Raw genomic sequence first — 14,781 nt, forward strand, 5'->3', positions numbered from 1 at the left:
TAACAGACTTTATTTAGAAGGTCTTAGGGAAGGAGGAAGGGATAAGTGGAAAAGGAAAACCAGTAGGAGTAACGCACTCAAGAAAGAACGCGGGCTCCTCCAAAGATGGAGAGAGCTCTACACACACCCTAGCACTGGACACGAAAGCATGAAAGTACACATCTCAAGGGGGGAGATGCGGGCGACACATGTGCTCGGCCACATGGCACAAGCAGCACATGGGCTCAGGCAACATACGCGCACTTCCTTTGTTCAAGGTGTCTTTTATAGGGTTTCTCCAACCTGCCCCCACCCACATGGGGTTTCTTTCCAGGTAAAAGTTCGTTGCTAAGGTTACCAGGGAGGTTGGGAGTGGTGATGGCCTTCTTTGGGGAACCTCCTGGGGAGGGGTCCATTATCCTCAGGGTCTGCTGATGGTTTCTTCCGGGTCTTTTGTTTTCTTGAATCTGCACATCTTAAGAGTCTCCTTCCCAGAGACTCTGTTAAATCTCAATTTTCATTGCCAAGGGTCTTTTCCTATCTACCTGCCTACATCAATATGGTCCCCCAAGCACCGCCAGGAGTAATTCCTGAGTGCAAAGCCAGGAGTAACCCCTGTGCATCGCTGGGTGTGACCCAAAAAGCAAAATAAATAAATAAATAAATAACAAAAATAAAAAAGGGACTAAAGAATTCTCTTGGGTAGAGGTAGATAACGTTTGGTGGCCGCCTGTCTCAGCACACGCTCCATGATTAATGTCGCTATCCTGGTGGTACGGTGGGCCACAGATCAATCAGACGACGCACACACTCATTTTCAGCAGCTGGGGGGCAACACTCGTCCAGAAGTGAGTCACTGCCCCCCAAACTGAGTGAGCTTTTATTAAGAACAAAGGGTCCAGAAGTGAGTTACTGCCCCCCAAACTGAGTGAGCTTTTATTAAGAACAAAGGGCGAGTGAGTGCCCCAGGTGAGCGAGGGCGCGCTCCTGAGAGTAGTTTGAAAGGGGCTGAGGAAGAAGGTGTGGGGGTAGCTGGAGGAAGGCAGGCGCGGGTGGGCCCTCGGTCACGCACATAGGAAGCCCAGCGCGGGCACCTGGCTTCCATTCCTCAGTGAGCACTGTTTTTATGCCAAGTGGCGTTCTCTGCCCGCCCTTGTCAGCAGCAGGAGTGATAGCACAGCGGGGAGGGCATTTGCCCCGCACATGGCAGACCTGGGATTGGGTTCGATCCAGGGCATCCCATCTGGTCCCTTGAGCACCGCCAGGAGTAATTCCTGAGCAGGTGTGACTCAAAAAGAAAAGCTGGAGCAATAGCACAGCGGGTAGGGCGTTTGCGTTGCACTCGGTTGACCTGGGTTTGATTCCCAGCATCCCATATGGTCTCCTGAGCACCGCCAGGAGTGATTCCTGAGTGCAGAGCCAGGAGTAACCCCTGTGCATCGCCAGGTGTGACCCAAAAAGCAAAAAAAAAAGAAAAAGAAAAGAAAAAACAAATAACAACAAATAAACAACAGCAGCGGCGGGAATGGAAGGGTAGAGAACTAATTAACCACCCGGTCATCTGAAATCTCACAGTGAGCCAAGATAGCCAATCAGAGAGCGAGAAAGAAGCCTGTGAGTGGGCAACACTCTTGGTCCCCTCACCTATGCCCAGACAAGGGATGTCACCCAGGAGTGCGAGGCTGGAGTCTCAGGAAAGCTGAGGGCTACAGTCCTGGAGAGGCACGCTACAGAGCAGCTGTCCCAGAGAGGGGACACAGTGACAGGGGTGCAGCTACAAGACTAGGAAGGTGTACAGAGGGGAGAGAATGATGCAGGAACAACACAGGGCATCGTACGCTGGTGGGGAGCGACAGTGAGGGACAGCACGAGTCACCGCGGGATCCATCTACTCAACTGCGCGGTCGACTTGAAGTTCTTGAGTAACTGAGTTTTGTACGAAGATCTTTCACACAATCCCCAAGCTCAGGAATAAATTCATGTTCGTAAGCAAAAAAAATATAGAAGCCACATTACAATCCCTCCTTGGACTCACATTCTATTCCAGAGAATCAGAAGTGAGCCCCGTGCGGGCGGGAAGACGGGAATGCAGATCTCTGAAGGGGCTGGTCTTCCAGCTTCTCCTTTAATTTTTCCTTCTCTTTAATTTTACCTTTAATCGTACCTTCTCCTTTCATCTCACCTTTTTTCATTTTACCTTCTCCCTCCAATAGATTTTTTTTTTTAAATACAGGCAAAATTGTAAGTATAGGGGCTGGAGCGATAGCACAGTGGGTAGGGCGTTTGCCTTGCACACAGCCGACCCAGGTTCGATTCCCAGCATCCCATATGGTCCCCTGAGCACCGCCAGGGGTAATTCCTGAGTGCAGAGCCAGGAGTGACCCCTGTGTATTGCCGGGAGTGATTAAAAAAGCTAAAATAAATAGAGAATAAAATTTTTAAAAATTGTAAGTATAGCCTTGAAATTCTAATTTGGCACTGAAATTAACTTTTATTTATTTATTTAGGCTTTGGAGGCCACACCCAACTGTGCTCAGGAATCCTGACTCTGTGCTCAGGGATCACTCCTGGTGAAGTTTTGGTGATCAAACCCAGGTGGGTGCATGAGAGGCAAACACCCTACTGGCTGACTAACTCCCCGGCCCCCAACTTTCGTTCTTGTAGGAGAAAATTAACCAAAAGATGGACAGTATAGCAGACACTGGGAAGAAAAAGGGGTGTCCAAGATAATTGCATCTGAAGTGATGGTATTGTTGCATTACAGGAGCTTTGAGCGTTTTTGTTTATTTTTTTATCTGCAGGCTGCTCAGCCACCAAATCCCCCAACCCTAGGACTCACTGGGTTTGTCTCCTTGACAAATTGGTTGGCACTTAGGGGCACATGACTCATTGGGCGATCAGAAGCAGGAGGCAAAGGAACTGCAATCTGGTTGCACCCACTTTGTAAAATCTTGGAAAAGCTTGACTGAGCTGGAAACTAACAGAATGGATGCCTGATCATTCCTGCCTGTAAAAAAGTAAAATAGTGTTCCTTAATTCGTGCCTTCATACTCCTCATTTTCTGAGTAGGAAAGAGAATGCACAATACCTGCTGCATCTGTCTGTTTTTAAAGGGGGAGGGGGTATTTGCATGCATGAATTTCATACTAAGATGTCAGGGAGAGCACGAGTACATTACGGGAGTTTTAGGACCGAGGGCCAATGCATTTCACCCCAGTCCTTTTACTTTGGGGCTCCATACTAATCTTTTGTCCAATGCCTAGAGTTTGTTAAATCACTAGATTCTAGACTCTATCTGGTTCACTAGCACCCACGGATCCTTTCATTCGGCAAATATATATGCATTTGAGTCAAGCACATTCAAAGCAGGCATTGTTCTTTCCAAGAGAACTGTTCTAGAATGCTCAGCACCTCTGAGTTGAGCTCTGTACTCGCTAGATCTCTCTAACCTTTTTTTCAGTTCCCAGGTACCTGAACAGGCAGCAAAGACGGAGGGTTAGGAGAGAACGGGTGCCGCGAGTTAACGCGTCCCAAGAAGCCTGAACACAACTGACTTGGGGAAGTACACAGCGCTACCTGCACCTGGTAACAGGTGCGTGTTGGCTAGAGCCCACTAGCATTGGACAAGGGAGTGACAAGCGCAGAAACCTAAAGGGGCGCGGCGTAGGCGGGCCTAAAGCTAGGGGGCGGGACCGAATGGCTAAAGGCCAATCACGAGCGTGGGAGGACTTGGGCGTGGCTGAGTATGAGGCGTGGTGGGGCGTGGCTGAATACGGGGAGTGACTAGTATGGGGGCGTGGCTGAATCGCGGAGGGCGGGGTCAGGCGCAGCCGGGCGGGGTCGCACGGGTATGATGGCTCCGCCCGTTCCAGCCTTCCGGGGCGGCGGCCTCTTTAAGAGGCGGGGCGCCCTGGCCCTCACGTGACGCGGACCGGCGGCTCGCGGAAGTGGTCCCAGGCTCGGCGCCCTGCGGGGCGGGCACGCCGGGGCGGGCGCCGCGGCGGGGGCCCGGGCCGGTAGCCGGCATGGTGCACCTGTACAATCTGCACCCGTTCGGGTCGCAGCAGATAGTGCCCTGTAAGCTGGAGCCGGAGCGGTTTTGCGGCGGGGGGCGCGACGCGCTGTTCGTGGCGGCGGGCTGCAAGGTGGAGGCGTTCGCGGTGACCGGCCCCGAGCGGTGCCAGCCCAGGTGCACCTTCTCCACGCTGGGCCGGGTGCTGCGCCTGACCTACAGCGAGCCTGGTGAGTCGCGGCGGGCTGCGGGACGCAGGAGCCGGGCTTGGCCCCCTTGCGGGAACACCCCCCCCCCCCCCCGAGCATCCTCGGTCGCCGCCCGGGGTGGGGAGCGAACTCGCCGGAGGGTGTCCTGGGCCGGGTTGCACGTTGCAAGGGGTGTTGCGAGCCTTGCGGTCACGGGCGAGCGCCCGCTAGACGCCGTCCACCCTGCCCCTTGTCAGCTCTTCCTAGTCCGGAGGACCCGGGAGGTTTCGTGGGTTAGTTAGTTCCACGCCTTCCAGACGCTCTTAGCAAACGGCACTCCAGTGTAGAACGTTCCAGACACACCGAGGAGTGGAGAACAAGGTGTGAGTGGGGAGCGAGGTGTCCAGAGCCTCCCGGCGCCCGCTAATCCCCATCTCCGCCCTAATCCTTTTCTCTCTTGTAACCCTGTCCGTGCCCTGCTGAAGTCTGGAAGTCTACTTTGCATGCTGGGTTTTGCATGTGCGTAAGTGGAGCTGAGTTAGAGACTGCCACTCCCAGCCCTCAGACTGGATGCCCGGTAGCAGCATCCGATACTCTTAGAACAGAACTGCAAGGAAATACCCAGGGGTGTGTGTGTGTATTACAACTTTAGAAAACTCCTTGTGGAAATTAGCGCGGGCCGGAGAGAGGTGCTTAAGGCTCATGCCTTGCACTCGTCTCACCTTGGTTCAACCCACGGCATCACATATGGTCCCTTGGACCGTGTCAGGAGTTATCTCGAGCACAGAGTCAGGAGTAAGCCCTGAGCACTGCCAAGTGTGGTTCCTCCCCTCCATCCCCCCCAAAATAGGTGCTTCTCCCCCTAGTTGGTGTCCCAGAGTCTCTCAGTCTCCTGATCCCGCGAGGAGCTCCCTCTAGTAACCCAGAGCATCAAGCCAGGAGCCGCGTCTGAGCACCAGTAGGTGTGACACAAAAATAAAAGGCGTGTTTCTCACTATGGAAGGACTTAACTAAGGATTCATTTAACTGTCTAAGATTACAGGTAAACATTTGATTCCTGTTTTCTGAGAGCGATGTAAAGGTGTCAAGTTATGCATTTTATGGTGGAAAAAAAAAGCGTGGGACTGAGGTGCATGTAAGCGAAGTGTTGAGATTCAGTTTGCGGAATTGTTCATCTGCATGTGGTTCCTCTTCTGTCTAAGGTTGGTTGGTTTTCCATTAAAAAAAATTTTTTTTTTTTTAGTAGATACTAGATCAGATCAGGGTTTGGAGACATTAGAATTATTTGAATCAGTAAAAAACTGAAGGGTTACCATACGTAATAGGTGTTCAGTATGCCAAAGAAAGATAATGTTTTTATACTGTCTTTCCAGACCTATTATTTTTTTTCTTTTTGACAAGTGGAAATGCCTATAGGGCCTGCAGTGCAGCTGTCCTGAGCCTGTTTGGAAACTGCTCTGGAGGGCTGACACTCTCTCAAGCACAGGGCTCTCATTTCCGTATTTGCTCTGCTCTCCTTCTCGTTTCACAACACCCAGCGTTTCCCCTGCTACCTCCACCTTTCAGGAACGGGAATTCTGACGTTCAAGAGCTCTGGACACTCCTGAGTTTCAAGCTGAGATAGAGAGAGAGAGTGGAGAGGAGAAGAGGAGAGAGAGAGGGGAGAGAGAGTGGAGAGGAGAAGAGGAGAGAGAGAGGAGAGAGAGAGAGAGAGAGAGAGAGAGAGAGAGAGAGAGAGAGAGAGAGAGAGAGAGAGAGAGAGAGAGCACAGCCAGCCCAACCCCATGTTTCATATTCATTCTAGAACAGGAAACGGCAGATGTATGCACCCTGGCTCCTACCTGTCAGTGGTTGGTGATTCCTGGGGTCTGGGAGAATTTCCAAAAAACCCATTTTGGGGACTGAGGAGATAGTGCAAGGCTCAGGGTCGTGATGCTCCAAGTTAGGTCCCTGGCTCTGCATGACCCCCTTTCGCAGACTTCCCGATGTAGCCTGGAGGTCCCTGGGCACTGCTGGTACTGCCCCTGGAGATGCCCCCTACCCCCACACTGCTGGGATGGCCCCCGGGGGCTCTTGTAGTGCCGAGTGGCCAACAGTCCTGGCTGGCTAGCAGTCTCACCCAGAGTTCCCCCTCCCCCCCTTCTTTTTGTTATTTTGTGTTTTTATTTTTTTGTTTGTTTGTTTGAGGCCCACACCTAACAGTGCTCAGGGATTACTCCTGGCACTACTCAGGGGATCATTTGGGAAGTTGGAGCTCGAACCCAGGCCGGCCGGATGGGAGGCAAGTGCCCTGCCTGCTGGACTATCGCTCTGGCCTCTCCCCTGGGCTTCTTGAGTACTGCTTGGGATGCCCCACCCAAAATAATCACAATTTAAAAATCAAGAAAAAAACCCCCACCCGTTCCCAGAGAGAGACGGCGTCAGTTTCCCGGGGTGTGGCCGGGCTCCAGGGCGCCAGGGTCGGGAGCTGCTGACCGGGAACTGCTGACCAGGACCTGGCCGCCGGAGGCCGTGAGGAGCGTGATAACCTCCTTCGTGAGGTCTTGGGAAACAAAAGATGTTCTTATGATCCGCTCGGCTGCCTTGGAGAACGTTCTGGAGTCATGTGGCCCGCGAGCATAGGTCCAGGCGCTCACGGCTGACTTTCACCCTCCCCAGCTGCAGGGCTGTTAATCCCCAGCCCGCCTGCCCCTGACCTTCAGACTGCTTATCTCCTCCCTCCGCCTTCCCCTTCCTCCTGCAGCCCCGCTCACCATGGCCCCACTCAGACCCGGATGTTTCCTGCCGAAATTCCCAGAGCCCCTCTGCTGGGCAGGTGCCCACCGAGGGCGCAGTAGCAGAACAGCAGCACCCCCCCCCCACCCACCAGGCCCCCAACCCTACCTCATAAGCGGGAATAAACAGAATATCGGAGGGGAGGAAGCATAGAACAGATATAATTTAGTGCAGATATAACACATTCATTTCACATCGAAGACCGGCTCAGGCTCCCACGGGACCCACAAAGCAAGCGTCTGGGGCAGAGACACTCGGCAGAGAAATCAGAGCCTTGAATGCGTCCCCAGGGGCAACCTTCTCAAGGAAGAGGCAGAGAGAGGCTTAGAGGAAGGGGCTGCAGGCGACCACCCCAGCTACATTCCCCGGCACCCCACCCAGGAGTGATCCTGAGCACAGAACCAGGAGTAAGCCCTGAGCACCGTGAGGTGTAACCCCAAACCAAAACAAAATGATTGGAAAAAACAAACAAACAAACAGAATAACCAGCACACGAAAGACAGAATGGGATCGGAAAGCCCCGGATATCGGTGATGACCATGGATGCAAATTGCCTGAACTTACCCATCAACAGACACAGGGAGGGCCGGAACATAGTACAGCGGGGAGGGCGTGTGCCTTGCACGCCCCCAACCCGGGTTCCACCCCCAGCATACTGGGTTTGATTCCCGGCATGCCTGACCCTCATGCTTAATTCCCGAGAGCAGAGCCAGCAGTGTCCCCCAAGCAAGCGAAAACAAAGGACCCGGGGATGTGCTGGGAAAGAGCCGTGTCCACACAGGCGGTGCCTGCCCAGCGCTTCACAGCGTGAGCCCGGAGTAAGGCACCGAAAGCCAAGGGCACAGAGCAAAAGGCTGGGGCAGCTCAGGACAGGGAAGCTGGGGTGTGGCTCCCGTGGCATGTCTCGTCTCTGGGGACGGCAGAGCAGGCAGTCGAGGTGCCTGTGCTAAGTGCAGAGCCCTCGGCTTCCTGACGCAAAGTTGCTCTTAGATGCAGTGCCAGGCACGGTGGCAGGAAAGGGGAGGGGGTGGAGGGACCAGGTTGGGGGTCCTGGCGACGGCGTGGTGGTGGTCCTGGAGCTCTGACTGTGGGGGACGGGCAGGGCAGAGACTCCTGCATCCCGGAGTCTTAGATACTGTAAGTCAAAACCGTTGGGTGTCAAGAACATAGACCACCTCTCGTGGCAGCTTACATGCATGGCGGGGGACGGTGCAGGGCCGATGGTCATGTCCAACGTTTTGCATCCTTTTACCACATTGGCTTCTTCCAGCACAAGGTGGTTGGAAGATTGTCCTGGTAATTTTTTATGACTATTTGGGGAGTGGGGTTTTCGGACCATCCTCAGTGGTACTCAGGGGCTGTGCCTGGGTCTGTGCTCAGAGGTGACCCCGGCAGTGCTTTGGGGACCCTGCCTGGTACTGGAGGTCAACTGGGGCTGGCCACATGCAAGGCAAGTGCCCTAACGATCTCTCTGACCCTGCTTTTGTAATTTCGATGGGAGGCTGGAACCCAGCCTACCTGGGTTCGATTCCTCCCGTCCCTCTTGGAGAGCCGGGCAAGCTATGGGAAGTATCTCACCTGCACAGCAGAGCCTGGCAAGCTGCCACTGGCGTATTCGATATGCCAACAACAGTCACAACAATTCCCATAATGGAGAGGTTACTGGTGCCCGCTCGAGCAAATTGATGAACAACGGGACGACAGTGCTACAGTGCTGCAGTGTCCGGCTTTATCTTGTTCCTCAGGAGGATGTGAATAGCTGGGACATTTTGACCCAGAGGTGCTCTGGGTCGATTCCCGACTCTGCTCAGGAGTGACCCTTAGTGGTGCTTGGGGGATCCATTCAGGGTTGGTAGGATGCGAAGCAAGGGTTATAATGCCTGTACGATCTCTCCAGTCCTGAAGAGAGGACCGTTATGAGGGGGGGATTCTGAGGTCAGATCTGCCCTCTTCCCCAAGTTCTGTAACTTACATCAAATTTTAATGTCGCACAGCTGAACTCGGGAGAGTTTTGTTGGAACTTGAGATTCAGTGTTAACGGTAAATACTTAAGAGCTCACAGAAGTAATAAACCGTAAAGTTTCTGGGTAAGCAGCATGCATAATGAATGGCTCATCCTCACTCCCGGAACCCAAGAGAGCTTGTGATACGGGCCCAGGCCCGAGCTTGGTTCCCCTTGAGCCAGGCACTGGGGCCCGTTGCCGCGATCGTCCTCGGCCTTTGCTTGGGCCTGTCCTGGCACATTCATGAGCCTCTTCCTGGCCCCAGGTGGGTGGCTGTTTGTGACTACCCCGGGCACACTCTTGTTTCCTACTCAGGAGACTACTTGGTGGCAATCGAGGAGAAGAACCGGACCACGTCCCTCCGCGCCTACGTGAACTGGCGGAGCAGGCGGACGGAGGAGGCGCGAGTGTGCATCCGCATGCAGGGCCACCGCGTGGACACACCCCTCGCCGGGAGCTGCAGGGACCAGATGTCCATCGTGGAGATGCCGCTGGCCGAGGCCCCGCTGTGCCTCTCCTGCTGCCCTGTGAAGGGTGACCTCCTGGTGGGCTGTGCCGACAAGCTGGTCTTGTTCACTCTGAAGTACCAGCGCGTCGGGGACGAGTTCTCGACGGTGGACTTCGAGCGGGCCCTGATTGTGCACATACACAGCATCACCCCCACCGAGGTTTCTTTCTGTCTGGGGCACATCGCCGTCATGTCGGACTTGGAGGTCCTCATCCTGAAGCTGGAGTCGGGCATGAAACACGCAGAGCGTCTTCCGCCCCAGCCCCCTAAGGCCAGCGGGGCGGGGGAGAAGCCTGGAGGTAAGTCAGCAGCTCTGCGGGCTCGGCTTGTGTCAGGGCGAGAGGAAACTGCCCCAGGGCTAGAGGAAACTGCCCCAGGGCTAGAGGAAACTGCCCCAGGGCTCCGACCGGACGGGAGTCGGAGTCCCGTGGGGAGGGCACTCGCCGACCACCCTGTGGTCCCCCGAGCACTGCCAGGCAGGATGCCTGAGCACAGAGCCAGGAGTCAGCCCTGAGCATTGCCATGTGTGACTACACACACACACACACACACACACACACACACACACACACACGCACACACACACGCACACACATACGCATGCGCATGCACACAAACACACACACACACGAAGTAGTAGAAGTAATGTAAAATACATATGTGTGTGTATGAATGTAGAGCATTAGTAGAGTTTGACTGTATATGTTATTGCTCGAGCACACACGCACATGCACAAAGTAGTGGAAGTAATTAAATGTAAAATACATCTGTGCGCATGTGTGTGTATGAATGTGGAGCATTAGTGGGGCTTGGCTGTACATGTTATTGTTCAGTTCTTATTCCTGATCGATGATGGACTTCAGGTTTCTGCCCGAGGGCCCTCACTGCTCCCCCTGCAGGCCAGTTCACTGCAGCCCCCAGCTGGAGGGGCAGAGTGTCCTCCAGGTCTTGTAGACCAGTTCCCGGCCGTGGGTCAGGACCCCCACCTCCCAATTGCCATTTTCTAGTTGTGGTGGAGCATGAATGAGAAAGTGCCAAGTTTTCAAAGACCACAGGGTCATATAAATGCGTGCGTGCGTGCGTGCGTGCGTGCGTGCGTGCGTGTGTGTGTGTATTTGGGGGTAAAGTGTCCAGCGGGGAAATAACTCTGCTTCATTTCTGTTCCGGCAGTACTTGAACCTCTGAATCGGTTTGTTTTGGTTTTGTTTTTTGGGCCAGACCCTAGGGATGAAAGTCTGCAGCTTGAATCAGATGATTTTGTTTTCTGCCAAAAGCCTTTAGAACTTCTTGGAGAAAAAAGTGAACAGTGTGGCCTGACGGTTACCCTGGAGTCCACCGGGCTGGCCGAGGAGAAAATCAAAGACTGTCACGTGCAGCATCTGCTCTATAGGTATTAGAATCTCTTTCCCCCATTTTGGGGGGATTTGTTTACCCAGAATATTGGTGGTTTGGGTTTTTGGGTCACACTGGGTGGTGCTCGGAACTACTGCCAGCTCAGTGCTTGGGATTGGGGTGCTTGGTGCTCTGGCAGTGCTTGGCGGACCACGTGGTACAGGAACAACACCGGAGTCCCGTCATGCAGAGCCTCGCCCCAGCCTTCCCAGCCATCACCTCGTGCTGCTCTCCAAACCGTTTCCTTAAATCATCGTCCTGGCTTTCAGCACAGCCTTGCAGGGCCGTATTCTTCCCCGGCTTTCTCCCAGAAACGCCTTCGACCTAGGAAGACAAAACACACAAGCAGTGAAGTAGCTCAGGCCTGGAGCACACTCATCTGCCGGCGACAGCTTTCCGCCCCTGCCCGTGTCCCGCGTCTTTGCCTGCTCGGGTCCATGGAAATGAGCTCTCTCTCCCGCCCTTTCGCACACACAGGCGTTTCGCTCCTGACATCTCAGCCTTCGAGCTCCTCGATGACGTCAGGTTACATTCCCTTCAGCTGCTCCCCGTGTACCGCCCCGGTGAGTGACTCCGCGCCGGGAGCTCGGCCTGGGTTGGGCAGAGCAGAGCTGCTGTCCCCCCCACTCCATTCAGGGTCTTCGGGGACCTCCATAAGTTTCGCACAGTTGCCCGGGAGCACTCAAAAAAGGAAGTTGTGTCTGCCAGGACAAGCCACAGAGAGGTCACAGACAAACCCACTGTCGAAATCCTTTCAGAAAACGTTTTAAGGCTCCCTCTCAGCAACCCCTACCCCCCATCCCGGCCCCTGCCCTGTCGGAGCCTCATTGTACCCGAGGGTCTGTCGGGCTCAGCTGAGGTTCAGCAAAGCTTCTTAGGACGGTCCTGCAGGTAGGGTGGGTGGGCACGGGGGTGTCGGCCGAATGGGCGTTGGCAGGGCATGGTGGCTTTCGGACGCTGCGTGTTGGCCTGGGATGCTTTTCAGAACTGATGCCCGGGCTCGGGGCCGGGGGCCCTGGTGTCGACCGTTTGAAATGGTCCCTCCTTAGGAGCCCAGCGGGCAGCCCACCCCGAGAGTCGCCCCCAGCTTCCAGATGTGGCCCTGGGCCTCCCGCCTCCTAACTGTGGCCCAGAGCGTGGCCTGCGGTCTGCTCTGTGCGTCTCACCTCTTTCCGTCTTCGCTCTCCCCACACCTGCTTCTCCTCTCGGGGGCTCCCCCGGGCTCCCCCTCTGAGCCAGCCCACCCGCTCCAGGGCCCGTCCCTCCCCAGGAGGCCTTCCCTGACCCCCAGAGCAGGACCCCCAAGCCTCAACCCCCGGACGGTCGGCCACGAGCCGGGACCTTCCTGCTCCTCCTCCCCCACCCCCGGATAAACTAAGGTCCTGGGTGTGAAAATCCTTCCTAGCCCCGACAGATGAAGTCATTGGCCCAAAGAATGTTCCAGTGCTGATTCCCGGCCCTAGGCAATAGATGTCATACGTGGGCGACAGACAGTCTGCGAGACTGTGAGTTCCCCTGGGCGCATGTTTTCCCTCCCGTTTCTGTCCCTTCTTGGGGCCCGTCGGCCTGGGGCTGGTCCCCGGCAGCCCCCGCGTCCCCCGTTTTCCCTGGCACACACTCGCCGGCAGAGCGCTGGGCTTGTGTGCGAGACCCCAAAGTCTGCCTGGAGCACTGCGTCGGCGCCGAATAAACGCACAAAGAGCCGCTCCCCCGACTCCTCCCTGCTCAGCGCCCACCCCCGTGCTCCAGGGCTGGTCTGACCGTGTGCTCGCTCCGCAGCCTCTCCGCCTCCCGATGGGCCGCACGCGCCGCAGGACCGAGAGCTGCTCAGCCTCTTCTGCTTCTTCTCCCTGCCACACCTGGGCTACCTCTACATGCTCGTCAGGTCGGTGGAGCTGCTGTCGGTGTACCAGTACCCCGAGAGGGCGCGGCAGGCCGCGCTCACGCCCCAGTTCCTGCACGTCATCACCAGGTGGGTCGCTGCGCCACTCCGAGCCAGGAACATCCTTGCTCTGGGAGGAGGCACGGCGTTCTCGGCGAGGGAAGGGGCTTCTAGAGAATTCTGGTACTGCAGAGCGCGGTGGAGCCGGCCTGGGCTTCGCTCGGGGCTTCTTCGTTCATCGTGGACTCCTGCCTGCTCCTCCCCCGCCGCTGCCGGCTCCTTTCAGCCTGGGCCCGTCCCCGCGTCAAGGCCCCGAGCCGGGAGGGCGGATGCTACCCTGTGCTGACTGCGAATGGGGAAGTTGTCGCAGCAGGCTCGGGCTGTGGGTTCTTGGGGGACAGACGCCTGCCGTGGCCCCACGCCCGGCAGGTGGGGCAGCTGCTGCAGCCCTGAGCTCATTTCCTTTCCCACAGCTGCGGCGCAGCTTTGGGTTTTATTCCCTGGGCGTTGGGGCTTGGGTCCGTGGGAGGTCCGGCCACGCAGCCGTGAGTCCAGGGCACCAATGAGGGGTCAGAGCTGCCAGCGAGAGGCACAGGCCTAGATGTGTGCCAGTTGTCTCACGACTTGGCAAAGGGGCCTTGGCTCTGGGAGGAGGGGATGGACTCTCGGTTTCGTGCGAGGCCTGGGAGGGAGTGCGCCGGGATCGGGGCAGAAGCGGGGAGGGGTACGGGTCAGTCCCGGGTGGCCTTGCTGTCCGCTTTGCAGGTGCCCAGGGTGGTGGTTCGCTCTTGTTCACCCCGAGGGGTAGGTTCAGACTCGCCAGCGGGTGCCAGAGACGCTCAGACCCCCCAGCACCCCGAGGGACACTGACCCGCACTCTGCACGCTCCCAGCCCCGTCGTGAGGGCCGGTGTCCCCGAGGAAGTCTACCCACACAGTTTCCATGGCCTTGTCCCCCGTGACGTCCTCGAAGCAGAGAGCAGCGGCAAGCCTGCCTCAGTGGCACCCCCAGGCCTTTGGAGATTCAGCTGAGGGAGTGTGGAAAGGCTCTTCGGGTTTGGTTTTGTTTGGGGGGCCACCCCCGGCCACGCTCAGGGCCTCATCCTGGCAGACTCAGGGGCCCATGTGGGGTGCCAGGCTTGAACCCAGTCTTGCTGCATGCAAAGTAAACGCCCTACTCACTGTACCCCCTCCACTCTGGCCCCAGAGGGTTGAAAGGATTTTCCCAGAGAGAGTGATGGAGTGAGAGCGTGGCGGAGGGAGAGTTGCTGGTAGTCATTACGGAGGGTCAGGGCTGGAGCGATAGGACAGCGGGGAGGGCGTTTGCATTGCACGCGGCCAACCCGGGTTTGATTCCCAGCATCCCATATGGTCCCCTGAGCACTGCCAGGAGTAATTCCTGAGTGCAAAGCCAGGAGTGACCCCTGAGCATCGCCAGGTGTGACCCAAAAAGCAAAAAAAAAAAAAGCGTCTTGGCAGGTCACTTCCGGGGAGCGTGGGGCCGGAAGGGTGTGCACCCCGAGAGGAGTTGAATCGACGTTGACTTGGGGGCGGGGGCTCCGGGAGCATCGGGGAAGGGTCGGGTCCGTTTGTAGACAGCGAGCACCTCGGGAGCGAGGGCGGTGGGCGGGACGGGCGCTGACGGCGGCCCCGCGGCCCCCTCTCTCCTAGCAACAGCCTGCAGTGCTTCACGGTGCGGTGCGGCGCGGCGGCGGCTGGCGAGGAGGACCCCTACGGCGACAGCACCCTGCAGGTCAGCCGGGGGCCCGCTCGGGCCAGAAGTCGGTGGCTCCGGTCTGCTTCCGGGAGGAGGGGCTAAACCCTTCGGTATTCAGGGACTCCAGGTTCTGTGCTCAGAAGGGCGATTCCCCAGCCCCCACCCCACCCCCGCAGGCCGGAGAGAATATCCAGGGGGTCGATCCCAGCATCCCAGCACCGTGAGGAGCAGTTCCAGCACGCTGAGCCAGGAGTTACCCTGGGTATTGCCAGCTGTGACCCCCCGTCCCCAAAAATAGGAGTGACCCCCCGGCAGTGCTAGGGGCC

At 56.7% G+C, this 14,781-nt stretch overlaps 2 protein-coding genes across 5 annotated transcripts in view; one reads left to right on the top strand and one right to left on the bottom strand.

Annotated features, from left to right (window-relative positions):
- Nucleotides 1-3,917: 3,917 nt before the first annotated feature.
- HPS3 (HPS3 biogenesis of lysosomal organelles complex 2 subunit 1) overlaps nt 3,918-14,781 on the top strand; it is a 36,755-nt gene continuing 25,891 nt past the window's right edge. For all 4 annotated transcript variants that reach the window (XR_008628567.1, XR_008628569.1, XR_008628568.1 and 1 more), the window contains exons 1-6: nt 3,918-4,221; nt 9,273-9,764; nt 10,684-10,855; nt 11,335-11,420; nt 12,637-12,829; nt 14,410-14,491. Coding sequence is in view for 1 of the 4 variants with exons in the window: in XM_004602926.2 (XP_004602983.2) it covers nt 4,005-4,221; nt 9,273-9,764; nt 10,684-10,855; nt 11,335-11,420; nt 12,637-12,829; nt 14,410-14,491 (1,242 nt within the window). In the remaining 3 variants the exon portion in view is untranslated. The remainder of the gene's footprint in view (nt 4,222-9,272; nt 9,765-10,683; nt 10,856-11,334; nt 11,421-12,636; nt 12,830-14,409; nt 14,492-14,781) is intronic.
- CP (ceruloplasmin) overlaps nt 10,889-14,781 on the bottom strand; it is an 81,993-nt gene continuing 78,100 nt past the window's right edge. The window contains exon 20 of the mRNA XM_055127507.1: nt 10,889-11,181. Coding sequence (XP_054983482.1) covers nt 10,960-11,181 — 222 coding nt within the window. The 3' untranslated portion in view covers nt 10,889-10,959. The remainder of the gene's footprint in view (nt 11,182-14,781) is intronic.

The sequence above is a fragment of the Sorex araneus genome, chromosome 2 (genome assembly GCF_027595985.1).
Source record: "Sorex araneus isolate mSorAra2 chromosome 2, mSorAra2.pri, whole genome shotgun sequence".
Taxonomy (NCBI): Eukaryota; Metazoa; Chordata; class Mammalia; order Eulipotyphla; family Soricidae; genus Sorex; species Sorex araneus.